An 18,945-nucleotide genomic window follows, 5' to 3' on the forward strand; every position below is an offset into this window, starting at 1 on the left:
TGCCTCCGACGCCACTGGCAGAACATAAGTCTACATGCTATTAAACCACATGATCATAACTGCATAATATTATGTTATGTTTTAATACTCTGGTTGATGATTGAAAAAATTGAAATTTGATTTTATTTATTTTTTTACTTTTTAGATATCAGGATTTATCAGCGGAAATACAATAATGTCACACTGAAAAGAGGAGTTGTAGAGATTAAAAAAAAATCTGAAAATATTAGTGAAGCGATACCTTATTTAAATGTGTCAGATCGATGTGTTATCTTCCTTAAAATATTATTACAGTTGTTTTTTTATCACCAGGATTTATCAATGGCAATACAATCTAATAACATCAAAGAACATTTGACATCACACTGAAAAGAGCAGCTGTAGAGATAAAATAATAATAATAATAATAATAACCTGAGAAACATAAATAACTTGATAAATCTTGCAAAGAAAGGAAATGAATCTGAAAATATTAGTGAAGTGAAATCCAGTTCAAATGTGCTGTTTTGGATCCACGTGTTATCTTCCTTAAAATACTACAGTTGCATCAGGATTTATCAATGGCAATACAATCTAATAAATAAAAATCATTAAGTCAGTCTTTTTGAGGTCACACTGAAAAGAGGAGTTGCAGAGATAAAAAAAAAAAACAGAGAAACATAAATAACTTGATAAAACTTGCAAGCCAGGAAATTAATCTGAAAATATTAGTGAAGTGATACGTAATTTAAATGTGTCAGATCAATGTGTTATCTTCCTTAAAATATTATTACAACTTTTTTTTTTTTATCACCAGGATTTATCAATGGCAATATAATCTAATAACATCAAACAACATCTGACATCACACTGAAAAGAGCAGTTGTAGAGATAAAAAATAAATAAATAAATAACCAGAGAAACATAAATAACTTGATAAAACTTGCAAAGAAAGGAAATGAATCTGAAAATATTAGTGAAGTGATACCTCATTTAAATGTGTCAGATCGATGTGTTATCTTCCTCAAAATATTATTACAGCTTTTTTTATCATCAGGATTTATCAATGACAATGCAATCTGATAAATAAAAAAAATTGACGTCACACTGAAAAGAGGAGTTGTAGTGTAGCAAAAAACAGAACCAGAGAAACATAAATAACTTGATAAAACTAAAATAATGTATCTGAAAATGTGAGTGAAGTGGAACCTCATTTAAATGTGCTGCGTCAGATGAATGTGTGTTATCTTCCTTAGACCACTAGCAGTTTTCAAACCAAGTCTTTAAAGTTGAATCGTGGTTTTTATGGTCGCACGTCTGAAGTATGTTGGGAAGCTAGATGACAATGCTGAGATCCCACCTGGTGTAAATGCTCTCTCTAACGCCCTTCCTACCTGGCTGAACCTGCTGTCTTCTCCACTGTGGACTTGGCACTGACCCCCAGTCATATCTCATTACCTATATTGAATTTAGCATCCTCGCCCCCTTGTGGCTGCAGACACCACATTTAACAGTGCAGAAGAGCAGGACCAACCATCAAGTCGTTTTGTCTTCAGTGCTGTAATTCTTTGTCTCTGTTTTGGAGTGAGGAGCTTCCGCACCGGGGGTCGTCTCGTGGGGTCAAGCCTCTGTCTGGGGGCCACATGATGGAGAAATGTGGACCTTTAACCCCGACTCACTTTGGTAGGTACCGAGAGGTTGATATTTTACTTTGTGATGGAGCTCTCTCTGTTTCTGACATTCTGACATTCGGAGTAATACAATGACAGATATGGGCATGTGAGGGTTGAGTCAGTACACTGTGAAGGTTGCAGGTTCAAAACCAGCTTCAGACAAATGTGAATTTGGAGTGTCATTCATGTGTGGATGTGGATGTATGAGTGGATGAGTCATTTTACGACCTTGAATCCATCGCTGTGAGTGTGTGATGAAGTGGCCGGTGCTGGTTAAACTCCTCCTAAATGGAATAGAAATGAACGATCAAGAGTTGCTTGAAAAATGAGGTTGTCATTTTTTTTTCTTCCGATGAGCAGTTTCATTTTGCGCCCTAAGTAAAGGCTTTTTACTGGTGACGCTGTATGTATTTCTTGTCTAATGTAATTGTCAATGCTTCCACCAGGTGGCGCTATTATTTCAATGTATTCTGGCGTGATCCTCGTCCATGTTTCCTCCAGTGTTCCAGCAGTGAGATCAAATGCTGTGCTCCTAACTTTTCCCCTCTGATTCAATACACAATTTCATTCTCCAGTCCAAATGATTCATCATGAAAGTTGACTTAAAAACAAGAGGCTTAAGAGTTTTCTTAAAAGTATCTCAGCTGATGGTGACTGTGTTGTTCATATGTTCCTGGAGCAACAACAGTGAGAAACGTGCAGCTAGTGGCAACAAAAAGACCCGCCCCTCTCCAGCGGAAACACTTAGCCAGGAATGACTCATGGAGACGGACGCTGACATTTGGTGATAGACAGGCTTCGCAGAAACACACACAGATAAAGCAGCTGACACACACACACATAAGAGATTAGGAGCCATAACAGTGGGGACGCTGGCTCACTCACTAGCAGGGAGGCCGTGGACAATGAATTAAACTTTGATCCTTTTGGACTTCACATCCAATGAGCTGGTTCAGATCACATGACGCATCTGGGACTGCATTCACATTCTTGTGTGACAAATGAAGAGAGGTCGGGAAGAGAAGCGGAGGTGCGAGAAACGATTCCACCGCACCCAGAATACTCCTGATATTACCAATAATAGCTGTGTTGTTGAAGGTCCACGCTCCCCCTCACAAGCTGCCGGCTCCTGCGGGGGGATGGAGAGGCGCAGTCCCTCGGAGGCCTGGCCTGAAGTGGCCCGTGACTCCCGCTGCAGCCATGCCTGGCATCTTTTCACAGGCGGGTCACAGCGAGATGTTGCTGCCAAGTGACGTTCAACTCTCCACCAAGAATTCACGCTTATGTACCATCGAGCTGGTCCGAGAGGAGGGAGAGCTCTTTTCATGTTCCTCACGCTCTTAAAACCTTTCCCTAAAAAAAATATCCTGTAGATTTTAGGGTTGTACCAAGGAATATTGCTGATTTGTTATCTTGGCATAAGTAGAAGTTAGTTTGACCCTTGACCTCATGCAAATGGAGCCTTGCTTTTTTGACCTTTGAACTCAGTAAGGAGGTCGCAACCTAGCACTAACTGCTTGCTATCGTCTGGTGGCCGTGGTATGAAGTCATATCCATGTATGGAAATATTAAAATGGGATAAATAAAATAGAATAATGAACATATTTGTAAATCTGGTGTAGTAGTTTGAGAGTTAAGGTGGAGCTGCTGCCGGGCCTGATGTGAGACACATAAACAAAAGAAGTCATCCAGCTCACATCTAAACAGGATGGTGGAAAGTACAGTAGAAGAAGTCACATCTATTAGGAAGGATTCATTCACGAACCGAACCTTCTTGTTTAAGCTGAATTAACTGCTTTATTCTTATAGATTTGACTCTGCAGTGAATCCTCACTTAAGACTCAGCACATAGTTTCGTATTCAATTCCAGTCTCTCGCAGATGGACCTGAGCAAGAAGAAAGATGAAGTGAAAGAATTTCAGCCTCAAGCTGACGAATGTTCGCCTCCGTTAAAAACCCTGATGACATCACATGGCAAGCACAATCTAGTGTTGGGTGCACAAAGGCAACCTAACTATTCCATTAGCAGCGTTGAATTCACATGAAGGAAGATCTGGAAAATCAGGAAACTGCCAGGAAGGAACTCCTCTGTGCAGGAAGTGCTAAACAAAGATTCAAAAGGCGCCACAGGATGATCTGCTGGCTCAGGTGCCCAGCTGTAATCCTTCAGCACTGCTGCCTCTATTCTGTTTTGTTGGAAACTTGGGCTTCATTGTGCTACTAGCTGCGGTTCGGGCAGCAACCATTGACATCTGAGAGCCGATAGTCATATCGGCTAGTAGCATTAGCGTCCAACACATCCTGAAAATGGCTTGAGATAAATTATCCCGCCACCACTGGAGCCTGGTTTTGACCAAATTATATTAGAAAAAAAAACAACCTTGTGGGCCAGAACAGTTGTTTGGAAGATAGGCAGCTGCCGCTCTGCCGTTTGAGAGCCGGAAGTGGGCGGGGCTACAGAGTGGACGCAAGATATGGCGACGAGCAAGAACGAGGATTTGGGGCGACCACGGCGACCTTGGTCTGACCTTGTTTAGATATAAGTTTGCATGTTTGCGCTCAGACGCAGCCCAATTTGTTTCACGCTATAGAGTTGAAGTAAGTCTAAGCTTTCCGCGCCGTAGCTGTGTTAGCGTGGAAAGCACCAACTCACCCATGAATGACCCAGTAATAAACATTCCATTTTCATCCACGTTTCTTTCTGTTTTAAAACCACGCTCAGTGTCTCCAGTCATGTGAACAGATAGTTGAGAGTAAAATATTTTCTTCTTCAACAAAAGCAAAGCATTTTGTTTGCACACAAGGCGGAATTATGATCTTAACTTGATCATTACAATGTAAAGGAACATGCCACCTCTGATGTGGAGTTGACACTTCCCTCTCTCCTCTGTCTGCATCTCAATCTTCAGTGTTTTCTTCTACGGCTGTGTTAATGTGGAGCTACAAGCTTCCCTCCATGGAAGGTGCTGAACATGCTCCTCTCCCTAAGGTTCTCCTGACACACGTGAAAATCCAAATCCTGGTATTCGAGCCGTCAGGTGAACACCTGCGGTCCAGACCCAGAAGGTACATGCTGTGCAGCGCAGGAATTCTGGAGCAACATTCTGTTGGCAGGAGTTGCTCTTCTGAAGTGTAATTTAAAGCCCCTGGATTCGGTGGAGAGTGAACGTGGCATTGTTTGGTTTCAACAGACAGAGAGTGGACCTGCAGGTCACACAGATTCATTAGGAAAAAAGCCCAGACGTGTCACTCTCTCACACCTCAGCTCAAAAGATAGCACCAGACAGCCTCCATGTGGGGAACATAATTCAAATTCCTCGCTCCAGATATTTGATGATGCCAGGCAGAGAATGAGGGTGAGGCTTGACTGTGCAGGGGAGGTGCGGAGGGGAGCCAGGGCTTGTTTATTCCACCTTGAGATTCAGCCATGACCACATTACAGCCCACCGTTTGCACTGTGGACATCAATGGGACTGGTTTCATTAGGCGTGTCCAAGACCAAGACTTTTAAGGGCCCGAGACCCAGTCGAGACCAAGACCAACCTCAATACCAAACAAGCTATTAGCTTCTTCCTTTGAAGGCATTTCAGTCCTTCCATATAGGAAAATATGAAAAAAAATCATCAGGAATAAGAAGTAAATGTGTTATGTTCTACTCAGTTTGGCCCTGTTCTTGGTCCCGGTTTCTCAATGGTCTCTAAATTCTCAGGTCTCTGTCTAGACCGAGGTGGTGGAACACCATGGTCAGCGGGCGTCGGCCGTTCCCTTAGACAACCTTGTAAAACTCTTAGTGCGTTTGGTATCCAAAGTCAAACTGAGAGGCTAACAGCATGTGGGACCAAACCAGAGTGAGGTTGAAATCAAGTAGACAATGACTGTAAAACAGGAGGACGACCTGGAAAATGCTTCTCTTTCAGCAGCAGTTGTTGTGCTTCATGGAGCAATGGCTTTATATTCCAGTCTATATTCCAGTTCACTGTGATTTTCTGAAAACTGTGTGTAAATTCGCTGAAAAACCATCTGAAATGAGTTGTAGTTTGATATCGGTTTATTGTGGCAGCTACAGAGGAAATCAAAAGGCAATGTATTTCTTGTTTGTCAACAGTCTCCTGTGAGATTATAAGTCGTTGAATTCCCTGGAAAATGCTGCTGCTGTCTCTATTGAGAATTCCACCCTTGAGACGATTCAGGCGCACTATGGGTTTGTAACTAGCAACACATGCTTGGGTTGAACGCTTCAGTGGGAGGTTGTCAGCTGTTGCTAAATAAATTGCTGTTTGAAACTCTTTTGAAGATCCGGGTTTGGCTCTTCCCGTGGAGTCAACCATAAGCTGAGTGGATGGTGTCAACGAGCGGCGTGTTGCGATGGCGTGGTGTCATCCGGCGACCTCGCAGCCTCGGTTCCACGCTGCACTATTTACTGTATCTCACAAATCATAAGAATGTGTCTGAACTTGTGGGAGAGAAAGGGAGGGAGCCGCTGAAAATGGGAGGGAATGAAAGAAAAATGTTTTCATGTGATTCCTTTGATACGGCTGCTGAGCGGTTCCTTGTTGCTACTTTGGGTCTGTTAGCAAACTTTTCCGCTCCCTGCTCCTCGGGCTCTATTTTCTTCATCATCCAACAGCATACTTTCCCTTCACTTTTTTTTTTAGCACAGTTGTGTGACGTGTTCGTGGAGTTCCTGCCCTTGTTCTGTGCAGGGCAGCGCAGAGAGAGGGCTGCTGCGGAGAGGCAGGCATGGCTGCAAGCGCTTCCAAGCAAGACGAATGAGAAGGGAATAAACAAGAGTGCGTGTGTTTTCGTCCTCACAGGGAGGAAGAACAGAGCACGGAGGGCCGTCGCCGAGGGTCAGAGAAAGTGAAGAAGGAATTCCGTGGCCCGTGGGCAAAGCTTCCATGACAAGTTGAGGACCCAGGAGGAGGAGCAGTCAGGATGAGGTACCAAGCCAAGGTAAGAACCTGAGATGCTTCTTCTCACCTTCGGCGCCACAGCTGGGAGGCAAGGTAAAGTTTCCTCTAAAGTGGTGAAGAGCGCAGAGTGGTGGCTCAGCCCTTATAAGGAAGACAATCTGAAGGAGAGTTAGTCATGAGGAGCGGAGCCAAGTCCCACTGTAACAAACAACAGTTGGAAGGCTTTCATGCAGCCCACAAACCCAACATGGCCGTGGAGCTGATTTAAATGGCTGTCAAGGCGGCGTCTCTCGTCTTCACCGCTCAGGCTAATGAGAGGTGTGTCCCCTCCTTGTTGTTTCCTTCGTCCATGATGTTCATTAAAAGGTTCCTCACATGACATCTTGATCAATGGGACACAAAGATCTCTGTGTTCTGGGATCCAAAACAAAAACCCAAAAGTGCTGCTGCGGGGAGGGTGGAGGGAGGAGGGGGAGCGCTCAGTCCTGTGACAGGGTCCGCTGGTCCGGGCTGAGCTGGGATAGGCTCCTGTGCAGCCACCCAAACACTCCCTGTTCCGCTGGACGCACCACATCTCTCGGGAGTTTGAGACCAAGGCAGTGAAAGATTAAAGATGGAGCACCACTTTGGACAATTATATTTAACATCCCGTGATGTTTCGACTTGTCCACGCGTCTGTTCATTTCACTTATGACCGATGTACCGAGACTAATCCCTGGTCTGCACACGGAGGACGCAGCTCCTCTTCCTAACGTTGGAATTGTCGCGGCCTGACTCAGGACCTTTGGTGACCTTTCACAGCAGCACTCGGGCAGAATTTGCCCGGTGGAGATGTTTGGAAAATGAATGAGGATTTCACAGCAGAGCATAAGTACGATATTCGCACTCAGTGGTGGATAAATCAAGCGCCTCCCAGTGTTGCAAACGTGAGTCTGCATCTCATGAAAAGTGATTCAAATAGTCAATTGCCAAGTAGCATCACTTGCCAATTCATACCCACAAAGTCGGTTGGTGAGACCTTTTGTTTCCACCATAGCTTGCAATTACACTGTTCTAACAGTGGGGGAGCCAGAAACACATTTCTATGTAGTTAATTGCCGTGGTAAGTGCTACTCCGAGTTTTACTCTGTGAATCATCCAGGACTCTCCTTTTCGTCTGTGTTTTTGACAGATCCACATGGACTGACTGCTTAGCTTCACATGCATGGGTTTAAAGACACGATAGTTTATCGCACTCCAGCTAACCTCTGTCATAGAGGACTGATTTTTAAAACTGAAAAACATTTACGAGCCAATGATCTGCACATGAAACACTGGCTCCCAATAAAGGCGTGGTGGGCTGGATTAGGCCCCCAGGCCTTGTGTTTGACACATGCTCTTGAGCGAATGTGCTGGTGTTAAACCCCCCTCTTTTCTTCCGGCGGGTAAATAGATTAACACCTTTGTGTTTGATGTCCAAACACGCACAGATAGGATCACGAGCTCAGAGACTCCCAGTGGCATCCCGTGAATGTCTGTCCCCATCCTGACCTTGACATTCCTCAGCCGTGTCCTTTGGAAAGTAGAATCCCATCTGCAGGACGCCCACCTGCCACGGCCTCAGAACAATGCAGCAAGGTAGTGCGAGGAGGAGTGGCAGAAGCTTCGGGTCATCTTGGCGAACGGCCACTGTTGTCCTCTTGTTTGGTCAAGGATTTCCCTGCGACCACTGTGACGGGGTAATGGGCTCTTTAGCAGCCAAATGAGACCCCAGGGACGGTCAAGACAAACACAAGTCCAGTGGAACCCTTCCGCCTTTGCTGTACTGGCTGGTTGTTTTGCTGTGTTGGCTCGCAGCAGGGAGTGAAGCTCTGCTGCTGGTGACGCTTATCTCCGGAGTGTTTTCTGACTCTGATAAATCCCGCCACGCGTCACTCTCCAGAGCTTAGCTCCAGAGCTTAGCTCTAGACCTTAGCTCCAGACCTTAGCTCCAGAGCTTAGCTCTAGACCTTAGCTCCAGACCTTAGCTCCAGAGCTGAACTTTGGATCTTAGTTCCAGACCTTAGCTCCAGAGCTGAACTTTCGATCTTAGTTCCAGACATTAGCTATAGAGTTGAACTCCGGATCTTAGGTCCAGAACTTAGCTCCAGACCTTTGCCCCAGACCTTAGCTCCAGACCTCAGCTCGAGAGCTGAACTTTGCATCTTAGTTCCAGAACTTATCTCCGGACATTAGCTCCTGAACTCCAGACCTTAGCGCTAGACTTTAGCTCGAGACCTTAGCCCCTCGACATTAGCTCCAGAGCTGAACTTTGGATCTTAGTTCCAGACCTTAGCTCCGGAGCTGAACTTTCGATCTTAGTTCCAGACCTTAGCTCCGGAGCTGAACTTTCGATCTTAGTTCCAGACCTTAGCTCCAGAGCTGAACTTTCGATCTTAGTTCCAGACATTAGCTATAGAGTTGAACTCCGGATCTTAGGTCCAGAACTTAGCTCCAGACCTTTGCCCCAGACCTTAGCTCCAGACCTCAGCTCGAGAGCTGAACTTTGGATCTTAGTTCCAGAACTTAGCTCCAGACCTTAGCACCAGAGCTGAACTTTGCATCTTAGTTCCAGAACTTATCTCCGGACATTAGCTCCTGAACTGAACTCCAGACCTTAGCACCAGACTTTAGCTCCAGACCTTAGCCCCTGGACATTAGCTCCAGAGCTGAACTTTGCATCTTAGTTCCAGACCTTATCTCTGGACATTAGCTCCAGAAGTGAACTCCAGACCTTAGCGCCAGAACTTAGCTCCAGACCTTTGCCCCAGACTTCAGCTCGAGAGCTGAACTTTGCATCTTAGTTCCAGAACTTATCTCCGGACATTGGCTCCTGAACTCCAGACCTTAGCGCCAGAACTTAGCTCCAGACCTTAGACCCAGACATTAGGCCATGGTTCCCATCCAAAGCAGGGAACAAGTCTCATAGTTCAGTGCTCCGTTCTGCGTCCCTATCGTATCGTACTGCCAAGCACCCAGGTTTATTTCAGTCCCACAACAGCAACTCTTCCATGTGGATGTGGTTCCATCATAAAACCAGTGAAGGACTCGTTTGGAGCTTGTGAAGGACTCAGATGGATGTTTGGCAATTGAAAACAAAATAAAGACGAGATTGATTCTTAAATTATTTTGAAACTAAATTAACATTCAACTCCATTCCAATCTGTGGCAGTGAACTCACAAATTGCTGGCTGGGCATCAGTTGATAATTGAAAAATGAACTTTTTTGGTCTTTATCTTCTCCAAAAACAGACTTGAGATCAGTCCTTGGCTCTCGCTCTCTCATCTCGCCTTCCGCAGCTGCGGTTCTCTCCAGCGTTCCTACATTCCTCCTCTGGCAGCAGAGAAAATAAAATAGAACTGACAAAGCCTGCGGAGGATGAAGCCCAGGTTGCCCTCTTGTGCCCCCTGCTGGTCAGAACCCTGTAACGACACAGTGTGTTTCCAGAGGAGCAGTGCAGGAGCTGGTGTAGACAGGAAGTGAGGCATAGTTTACGGAATGTTTTTCTGCTTCTGTGGCTTCTGCAGGAGGTGGACGTGGAAGGGAGAGTGCGCCTGGTGATGGAGGGGCCCCTCACTGCCAGGGACCGGGTCGGGGTGCAGGACTTTGTCTTGCTGGAGAACTACAACAGTGAAGCGGCGTTCATTGAGAATCTGCGCCGACGCTTCAGAGAGAACCTCATTTACGTAAGAGCCGCAGCAGACGTCTCACTGCGTGATGGCATGCTGAACTTGTTCTTGCGTTTTGGCCCCAGACTTACATCGGCTCGGTGCTGGTGTCGGTGAACCCGTACAAGGAGCTGGACATTTACTCCAAGGCCCAGATGGAGCGTTACAGAGGCGTCAGCTTCTACGAGATATCCCCCCACATGTGAGCGTTGATTCTAGTACGAACTTTGGAATTTGGGGTTTGAACCTGTGACCTCCTTGTGCAGCTACGCGGTGGCGGACAACGCCTACAGAGCCATGAGGACGGAGAGGAAGGACCAGTGCATCCTCATATCAGGAGAGAGTGGAGCCGGCAAGACTGAGGCCTCCAAGAAAGTCCTCCTGTACTACTCCGTCACCTGCCCCATGAGTGACCGCATGACCCAGCTGAGGGGCCGCCTGCTGCATTCCACCCCCGTCCTGGAGGCACGTCAGGGAGGAGTGCCACGAAGGCCAGCGCATGTTGTCTCATTTCCCTTGTCTTCTTGGCTCAGGCTTTTGGGAACGCCAAGACGCGGAGGAACGACAACTCCAGCCGCTATGGGAAGTACATGGACATCCAGTTCGACTTCCAGGTGAAGTGTTGATCTGACGTCTGCCTCTGATTCTGTTGCCACCAGGGGGCACCCCAAGTTACCGTAGGAGTTTGGCCTGTTGTGACATTTTCTAAATTAAATGTTGACTCTTGAACTGTTGTAGTGCATGATGGGACTTGTAGTACAAGAGGTGGGGGTGGTGGAGACAACAAGCCGTGATGGCGAGTCTGATCCAAACAGAGGTTGTAATGACGGAGGGGTGAAGTTTAAGGCTCTGCCTCGATCCTGCGTCTTCCCTAGGGGGCGACAGTGGGCGGTCACATCCATAACTACATGCTGGAGAAGTCCCGGGTGGTGCACCAGAACCAGGGTGAGAGGAACTTCCACATCTTCTATCAGCTTCTGGATGGTGGAGACGACGAGCTTCTGGCGGCACTGCAGCTGGAAAGGAAGCCCCAGAGCTACAACTACCTGGTCAAGGTGAAGCGGATGGCTGTGATGCTGCTGTCCAACGGAGGGGACTGACTCGTGTGCTCGTCTGGTGCAGGGCAACTGTCCCAGGCTCAGCTCCGTCAGCGACCGAAATAATTGGAAAGTTGTGATGAATGCCCTGCCTGTCATCGGCTTCACGAAGGAGGAAGTCCAGGTAGGAAGCAGCTCAGCGCTGAACTGAGCTTCAGTCTGCTTTTTCACATTGGAGTGAAGAAGCAACTCTTCGCTTCTTATTTATCACTTTGAAATGGAATTCAGTGGAGTGTTGCGTTGAATAAGTGTTGTTGTTCACGAAAGTTTTGTGACCTTTAAGCTACTGTTTAAAAGTCAGTCTGATTTCAGGAACTCTTGAACATCATCGCTGGGGTTCTCCACCTGGGGAACACTCATTTCGGAGAGGGACAGGAAGGAGAGACTTTTATTACCTCTGAGACTTCAATTGACAGTCTTGAAAAGGTCAGCGTGCTCCTGCTTGTCTGAGTAAACACATCAATATGCTCACGGGGGATGCGTCTGCTCTTTGCCAGCTCTTCCACGTCCAGGCCTCGGCCCTCGTGGAGGCGCTCACTCACAGGAAATTGACCGCCAGAGGAGAAGAGGTCAGCTCTGATGGAGGTTTTTCTGTTTTGAGTTGGATTTGACAGACGTTTCTGACGGCAGATGATCAGCCCGCTGAACTTCGAGCAGGCCGTTTCGGCCCGCGACGCCTTAGCCAAGTCCATCTACCGCCGGACCTTCACGTGGTTGGTGGAGAAGATCAACTGCTCTCTGGCTCTGACGGTGAAGCTGGCTGCCTGTTGACTGGAGCTTCTCCAGCTGACTCTCTCTCCTGCTCCTGCTAGGATGGGATCCCCCGCAGCAGCAGAGAGTCCTCCGTCATCGGACTGCTTGATATCTACGGGTTCGAGGTTCTTGAAGTCAACAGGTTGGTGAACTGACTTGCAGAAGAGAAAATATGTTTGTTTTTCACGCGACCACAGACACTACACTTAGACTTTAAAACCAAAACTGCACAGTAAAACAGTCCATTGACTTAGATCTTGTTGCACATTAGAATTTGTCATCATTTTCAGCATCTTTGATGTTTTAACTATGTTTTATTTTCATCTTCTGCATGCTGCATGGACCCTGGCATTTAATCATTCTTGTCACTAATATTATCTACCTTGATTCTGATGACTGAAACAAACTGAAATCTATTTATTTGGTTGGTTTTGATTCATGCATTCGGCCTGTTTGCTCCTTGTAAACAAAGTAGCAGCAGAATGGATGAACACATTGGAATGAAACCTTCATAGCTGGTTGGAAACAGGATACATCAGAATGGATAAGACTGGACTGGCAGTTTGCAGCTCTTCTTCTTCTTCTTAAAGGAACTGCTCAGCGGCAGCGCCACCTGCCGTCCATTTGAGCTCATTACACTCAGAATGTTTAAGACACAAAATATATCAACTACAAATAGATTTCATAATAATCTCACTCTGTATAATCTTCTATGGTTCCTTCCTACTTTTTTTTTAATCATCTTTTTTTGCAGCGTTGTTAATTTCTCAGGATGAGATGTGTATCTCTTATTTATAACAACTTCCTCCTTTCATGTTCTCCTTTACACTGAAAACGGAAGCCTCTGTTACCCTCTTCACGCACTACTGCAACTCATTGAAACTAATGCCAGACAGTCACTCAGCTTCCTCACACGTCGACGAACGCGTCTCTTTTTAAGCAACTCTAAATTAAAATGCCAAAACATCTCGTGAAGTAAACGTGAACGTCTTCCTCCCTGACTCAGCAGCATATGCTGTTACGTTCCATTCTGGCCAGTGGAATACGTGTGATGCAAACGCATGTGTGTGAGCAAAGTTTTCCCTCAGTTTCGAGCAGTTTTGCATCAACTACTGCAACGAGAAGCTGCACCAGCTCTTCATCAGGCTCACGCTCCAATCTGAACAAGAGGACTACGAGGCCGAGGGGATCGCGGTGAGTTTCCCGTGACGGAAGTCACTTTTCTATGGTCACGGAAGCATGGACCTGTTTCAGTGGGAGCCGGTGCAGTACTTCGACAACACGGTCATCTGCGACTTGATTGAGGAGAGGAACCAAGGCATCATCGCGATCCTGGTGAGGTCACCGGAGGTCACCGGAGGTCACCCGCGCTTTAACCCCTGCTGAGTCTAAAGGGCTCCGTCTCTTCAGGATGAGGAGTGCGTCCGACCCGGCGACACCAGTGACGTCTCATTCCTGGATAAGCTGGAGGACAGGCTCGGCGGTCATCCTCACTTCCTCACGTAAGTGTGGCCGCACGGAAGGCGTCATGTGACCCGTGGTGTCAACACAATCTTCGCTGCAGACACAAGCTGGCCGACAGTAAAACCCGGCGGGTGATGAGCAGAGAGGAGTTCAGACTCCTGCATTACGCTGGAGAAGTCAACTACAACGTCAACGGTAGGCAACGTTCTGCCACCTGTGGGAGGCACTCGCTGAGTGTTTCTGTCTCGCTCAGGTTTCCTGGAGAAGAACAACAACTTCCTGAACCGGAACCTGAAACAGGTGAGCGGCAGATTTCGTGGTGAAGTTTCGCCGCGCAGATGGAGCGGAAATGAAAGTGTGGCTTGGTTTATGTCAGGTCATGAGCCGGTCAGAAAACAAGATCCTCCACCAGTGTTTCTACAGAGAGGAAGTGAAGGACCAGAGGCGACCAGACATGGTGAGACCTTCACCTCCGTCCAGCCCGCTGGTTTCCCTTACATTCTCGATGAAAACATTGTTCCAGATTAAGATTCCTTGAGATACGTGCTGAACAATGAGCCGGCGAATAATGACTTGCATTGGAACCAACAGAGTTAGGGCTCAAACCGCTGCTCCTCTGTCTTCCTGGTGAGGTGCTGACCCAGGACAAGCAGGAGGGTCGCCTGCTGTAGCCGCTGCATCCACAGCCTGACCACAGATGGGTCCACTTATTAATGCGCCACCTGCTGGCCGAGCAGTCTCATGTTCTGGCTCCTGGTCGGTGCAATTGAACTGCACTGTAGCCCCTTAAAAAACACGCGTCTGGGTCTAAGATTGAGATGCAGCCAGTTCATTTCTAACAGCATGTATATCCTTGGCATCTTATCTGTTTCTCTCTTCATTAATATCCGGCCAAATAAATGAGCATTGTGTGGGTCACTTCTGCGTTTTGTCTGTCGCTCAGGCTGCCACCAACTTCAGAAACAGCCTGCTGAAGCTGCTGGAGATCCTGGCGTCCAAGGAGCCGTCCTACGTGCGCTGCATCAAGCCCAACGACGGCAAGCAGCCAGGTGCCGCGCCTTTTATCCATGACATTGATTCTGCTCTATTTTCTGATTACCTTAACAAACACTATATTCAGATAAGAGTCAGTTTAACATGAAAGAAACCACACCTCTGAAAAGTCCCTGACTTCCCCAGCTGTCGCTTCCTTTTTCCTTTCAAATCATCTAAACATAACCTCTCTATTTATTAAAAGTGGAATGAAAGTAATGCGGCCAGGGAAATATTTTGATGATGTATGTGTGAGTCCATTTAAGTAATGTGTTGTTTTACAATAAACTTAATATGGTGAGGGATAAAAAAAAAGGAAATGAAGCCAAACCTCAGGCCGGCTCAAACCTCGACACACCTGATGTGGCTGGTGCTGTTTCGCGGCAGGTCGGTTTGACGAAGTCCTGGTCCGACACCAGGTCAAGTACCTGGGCCTAATGGAGAACCTGAGGGTCCGAAGAGGGGGCTTCGCCTACAGACGGCGTTTTGAGGACTTCCTGCAGAGGTCAGCTTCTGGCGTCCGACTCGCTCTCTGGTTTCTGCCGCCTCTGTCGTGACTCTGCGGGTCAACGCCTGCAGGTACAAGCCACTGTGTCCCGAGACGTGGCCGAACTGGCACGGCCGGCTGCAGGACGGCGTGTCCACTCTGGTCAAGCACCTGGGCTACAAGGAGGAGGAGTACAAACTGGGCAGGTAACCATCGACGGAGGGGGTCAGTCGTGTCCTCGGAGGATGTCTACTCACCATGAAAAATGCTCCACCTCAGATCCAAAATCTTCATCCGCCTCCCCAAAACTCTCTTCACCACTGAAGACGCTCTGCAAGCAAAGAAACCAGACATTGGTGAGACAGTTTTCACATCAGTCTTTCGCCTCCTCTGACTGGATGAGGAGCAGGATGGAGTTGAAAACGGGTTTATTTTGTCGCAGCTGTGGCCTTGCAGACTTCCTGGAGAGGCTACAGAGAGAGAGCCAAGTACCAGCGGATCAGAAACGCAGGTCAGTGGTCCTCTTCTCACCTCCAACTTTAGACTCCTGCTCACCTTGGAACCTCGAGGAGGAGAGACGGGTTCCTCCTCAGAAACGTTTTCGCTCCTTGAAAGACAAAGGGAACGCCTTCAACTGGCAGCTGAGTTTAGAACACCTTCAGTGAGAGAGCAGGAGTCCTCATACGGACATCAGAATGAGAGATGTTTCTTTGCTACCCTGACTTGCTGACTCTGAACCGTCCCTCAGTGATTGTGATCCAGTCGGGCTGGAGAGGAACCAAGGCGCGCAGGAGAGCCAGGAGGCGTCGCGAGGCTGCCGATCTGATCCGCAGGTGAGGCGCTGAAGCCACGTCGCAGAGAGCAGCTCCTTAACAACCCGCTCGTCTCCGCCAGGTTCATCAAGGGCTTCAGCAACCGTCACGAGGAGTACAACCCAGACAACCAGTACTACCTGGACCACTTGCGCCGATCCTTCCTCCTGAAGCTGCGCAACAACCTGCCCAAGACCGTTCTGGACAAGCGCTGGCCGACCCCGCCGCCGTTGCTGAGTGAGGTGAGTCGTGTGATCTGGGGTGAGATGGTGAGACGGGAATGGCTTGACTGGTCTTCCCACAGGCCTCGGAGCACCTGCGAAAGCTTCACCTGCGGAACATGGTGGCCAAGTACTGCAGGAGAGTCCAGCCGGAGTGGAAGAAGCAGGTAGGTGCCCGGCGAGCAAGCCGGCTCCACTTTATTGGATTCTTCAGAAGCACCTGCTGAGCAACGTCCTGCATGGTCCACGTTACTACACGTTTTAGTTACAATTATAATTTTCATATTCACTTTATTTTGGCAGACTCATATCTCATGACCTTCCTTGCATTGTCTAAGTCAAATCTCAAGGTGATATATTTAAGAAATTTTATTGATGAAATTTTATTTTTTTATTTTATTAAAAAAATAATTAATGTAATTAACAAATACAAATTGGAATGTATTGTCTTCATGTCAGTTTTCTCAATTTTGTTTGGTACTTTTTGGCATAGTTTTTTTTTCATAAATGTAATATTTGTCTAATAAAATATAATAATAACCTTATATTTGCTATTTGGAAACTCTATAGTTTCTCCAGTGATTTTCAATAGACTGGACCTCACATCCGGTCACATGACCTGCTCCGTTTATATCGGGCTTGAAACACAACGTACAATGGAATCACTGTTATAACTCAACTTTCGTGAGACCGTGGTGACAAAATGTGATGTTTTGAATGTTGTATCCTTCATTCCTTTCTTCTTCGTGTCGGCTTCTTAAAGGAACTCTGTCACTCCACTGCCACCTGTTTGTGCTCATTTTGCTCAGAATATAATAACAGGAAATGTATTAATAAAATCCGGGTGGAAAATTAAAATGAGTATTTTTAGAAGCATGTATTTTCTTAATGTAATGACTCTCCTTGATTTGGTTGTTCTTTCCTGAAGATGACGCAGAAAGTGGTGGCCAGCGAGCTCTTCAGGGGTCAGAAGTCCAACTATCCTCAGAGCGTCGGGCGGCTGTTTTTGGACACGAGGATCGGTGAATACTCCGATTCCAAGCTCAGAGTCACACACGCTTCTTTCATGTCTTCTCTCAATACCTTAAACAGAACGTGAACAAATCAACCTCAAGGTCTCGCAGACGCTCGGCAATGACAAAGTGCAGGTGACCTCTGTGACATGGGACGCGGTGCTGCGTCTGATCTTCCTGTTTCAACCCTCCGTGTGTGTGTCTCAGTACGCCGTTCCGGTCACGAAGTACGACAAGCAGCGGTTCAAGCCTCGACCTCGGCAGCTGCTCCTCACCAACAGCTTTGCCGTGCTGGTGGACCGGACCAAGATCAAGCAGAGGATCGACTACTCGGCTCTCAGAGGTGAAGCTCGGGTCTAAAACTAGAGTCATGAGTGGAGATGGAACCCGCCGGCGTCTTGGTTCTAGAAGACGAGCCCACGCTGTGAAATGCTCCAGAGGCTCTGCACCCAGCGAGCGAGTGTGTTGCTGTGAGAGAGACAGAAAGTGAAACTAAAACTCTGAGCTGACGGTCATGCTGCCACTCACACTGAGTCAGATGATTTTGCACATGAATGAAAAATGACGTCGTCATCGCTTGACCAAATCTGTCTCCAGGAATCTCCCTGGGTTCCCTCAGCGACGGCATCTTCGTTCTGCACATGCCCACCGAGGACAGGAAACAGAAGGTATCGCCTCTTGTTCCTCGCTTCATTATTTTTGTGCTGGAGGAGGTTTTGGGGCTCCTCGAGAGTTTCCCAGTGGGAAGTAGCTTCGTGGGTGTCGGAGTTCATATGTGACTGAGAGGAAGTGTTTGAATTGGAAATAATATCTGACCTAAAACTGAACCTTGTGGTGCACCACAGTGAACTTTAGTTCATGAAGAAGTGCTTTGACCACAAAGGTTCGGTTTATAAGGTGGAATAAAAAAAACAACTTTATTTACTTGGAGAAGATTTCTGACACAGTGTCGCAGTTTAATGAGACAAAGCAGATGACTTGTTGCCACTGGCCACGCCCCCTTCGCTCCCTTTGTTACCGACCATGTTGCGATTCAGCCACCTGTGTCTGTGTCCAGGGCGACTTGATACTGCAGTGCAACAACGTGATCGAAGCCGTGACCAAGCTGGCCATGATGGCCGACAAAACAAACCACGTCAACGTCTGCCTCGGCAGGTAGCTGAACGCATCACGCCGCCGCTCAAAGTTGGCCCCAAATGAACGCCATCTTTGTTTGCTTCCAACTCCAGCATCCAGTACTCCACGGACCGAGGGAAGGAAGGGTTCGTCGACTTCATCAGGGGGCCGGAGGTGAAGGTGGGGAAAGGGAGACGAGGTCACATGCTCGTGGTAGGTGCCAGCTCGCCTGAAGCGCTGGGTGCTGCTGCTGACCGGGTTGACTCTGATCCCCGCAGACGGCGCCGCAGGTGGTGGCGTGAAGGCGGTGGCGGTGGATCGGCCACGCCAGACGAGTGCACTCCTGCGCGGCATCCGCTCCAAGAAAACACAGTCACACTCATCACGACTGCTTCATCTCTTTATTGTCAAGCACAAGCTTCATTCCACTCAAATAAATATTGCAACACTGAGAAGTATTTGAAATAAATAGGCAATAAATATTAAATACGTGTATAAAAATGGGAGGCTCAGGATGCAGGGCTTGTTTTTTCGAAGAGGACAAATCACTTCAAATATGGAAATGATGTGAGAGAGGGGATCGGGTTCCAGGCATCGAAAAAGTGTGATGAAAACCATCACGTTCGATATTTCAAATAGAGGAGTCGTGTGTTTGTGGATCCGGAGGAAGTGGGTCGAGAGATTTCCGTCGTGATGGG

General features: G+C 47.4%; 1 protein-coding gene across 2 annotated transcripts; it reads left to right on the forward strand.

The window, feature by feature from the left end:
* The first annotated feature begins 1,641 nt into the window (after positions 1-1,641).
* On the forward strand, positions 1,642-18,803 carry LOC128748605 (unconventional myosin-Ic-like). 2 transcript variants are annotated; one of them, XM_053847531.1, is made up of 33 exons: positions 1,642-1,662; positions 6,467-6,605; positions 10,112-10,270; positions 10,339-10,454; positions 10,519-10,717; positions 10,786-10,866; positions 11,128-11,307; positions 11,375-11,473; positions 11,662-11,775; positions 11,847-11,918; positions 11,980-12,099; positions 12,162-12,244; positions 13,191-13,296; positions 13,357-13,437; positions 13,513-13,604; positions 13,667-13,761; positions 13,820-13,866; positions 13,943-14,023; positions 14,510-14,615; positions 14,986-15,103; positions 15,178-15,291; positions 15,365-15,441; positions 15,528-15,596; positions 15,834-15,918; positions 15,980-16,139; positions 16,202-16,285; positions 17,047-17,140; positions 17,211-17,266; positions 17,339-17,474; positions 17,729-17,799; positions 18,189-18,286; positions 18,361-18,460; positions 18,526-18,803. In XM_053847531.1, exons 2-33 carry the CDS (start codon positions 6,588-6,590, stop codon positions 18,547-18,549), a joined length of 3,135 nt encoding a protein of 1,044 aa, XP_053703506.1. In that variant the 5' UTR covers positions 1,642-1,662; positions 6,467-6,587; the 3' UTR covers positions 18,550-18,803. The 2 variants fall into 2 exon arrangements, with proteins under 2 accessions (XP_053703506.1, XP_053703505.1); XM_053847530.1 differs by lacking the exon at positions 1,642-1,662 and adding an exon at positions 6,208-6,390.
* Positions 18,804-18,945: the final 142 nt, after the last annotated feature.

Source organism: Synchiropus splendidus, chromosome 17, assembly GCF_027744825.2.
Source record: "Synchiropus splendidus isolate RoL2022-P1 chromosome 17, RoL_Sspl_1.0, whole genome shotgun sequence".
In the NCBI taxonomy this organism is placed as follows: Eukaryota; Metazoa; Chordata; class Actinopteri; order Syngnathiformes; family Callionymidae; genus Synchiropus; species Synchiropus splendidus.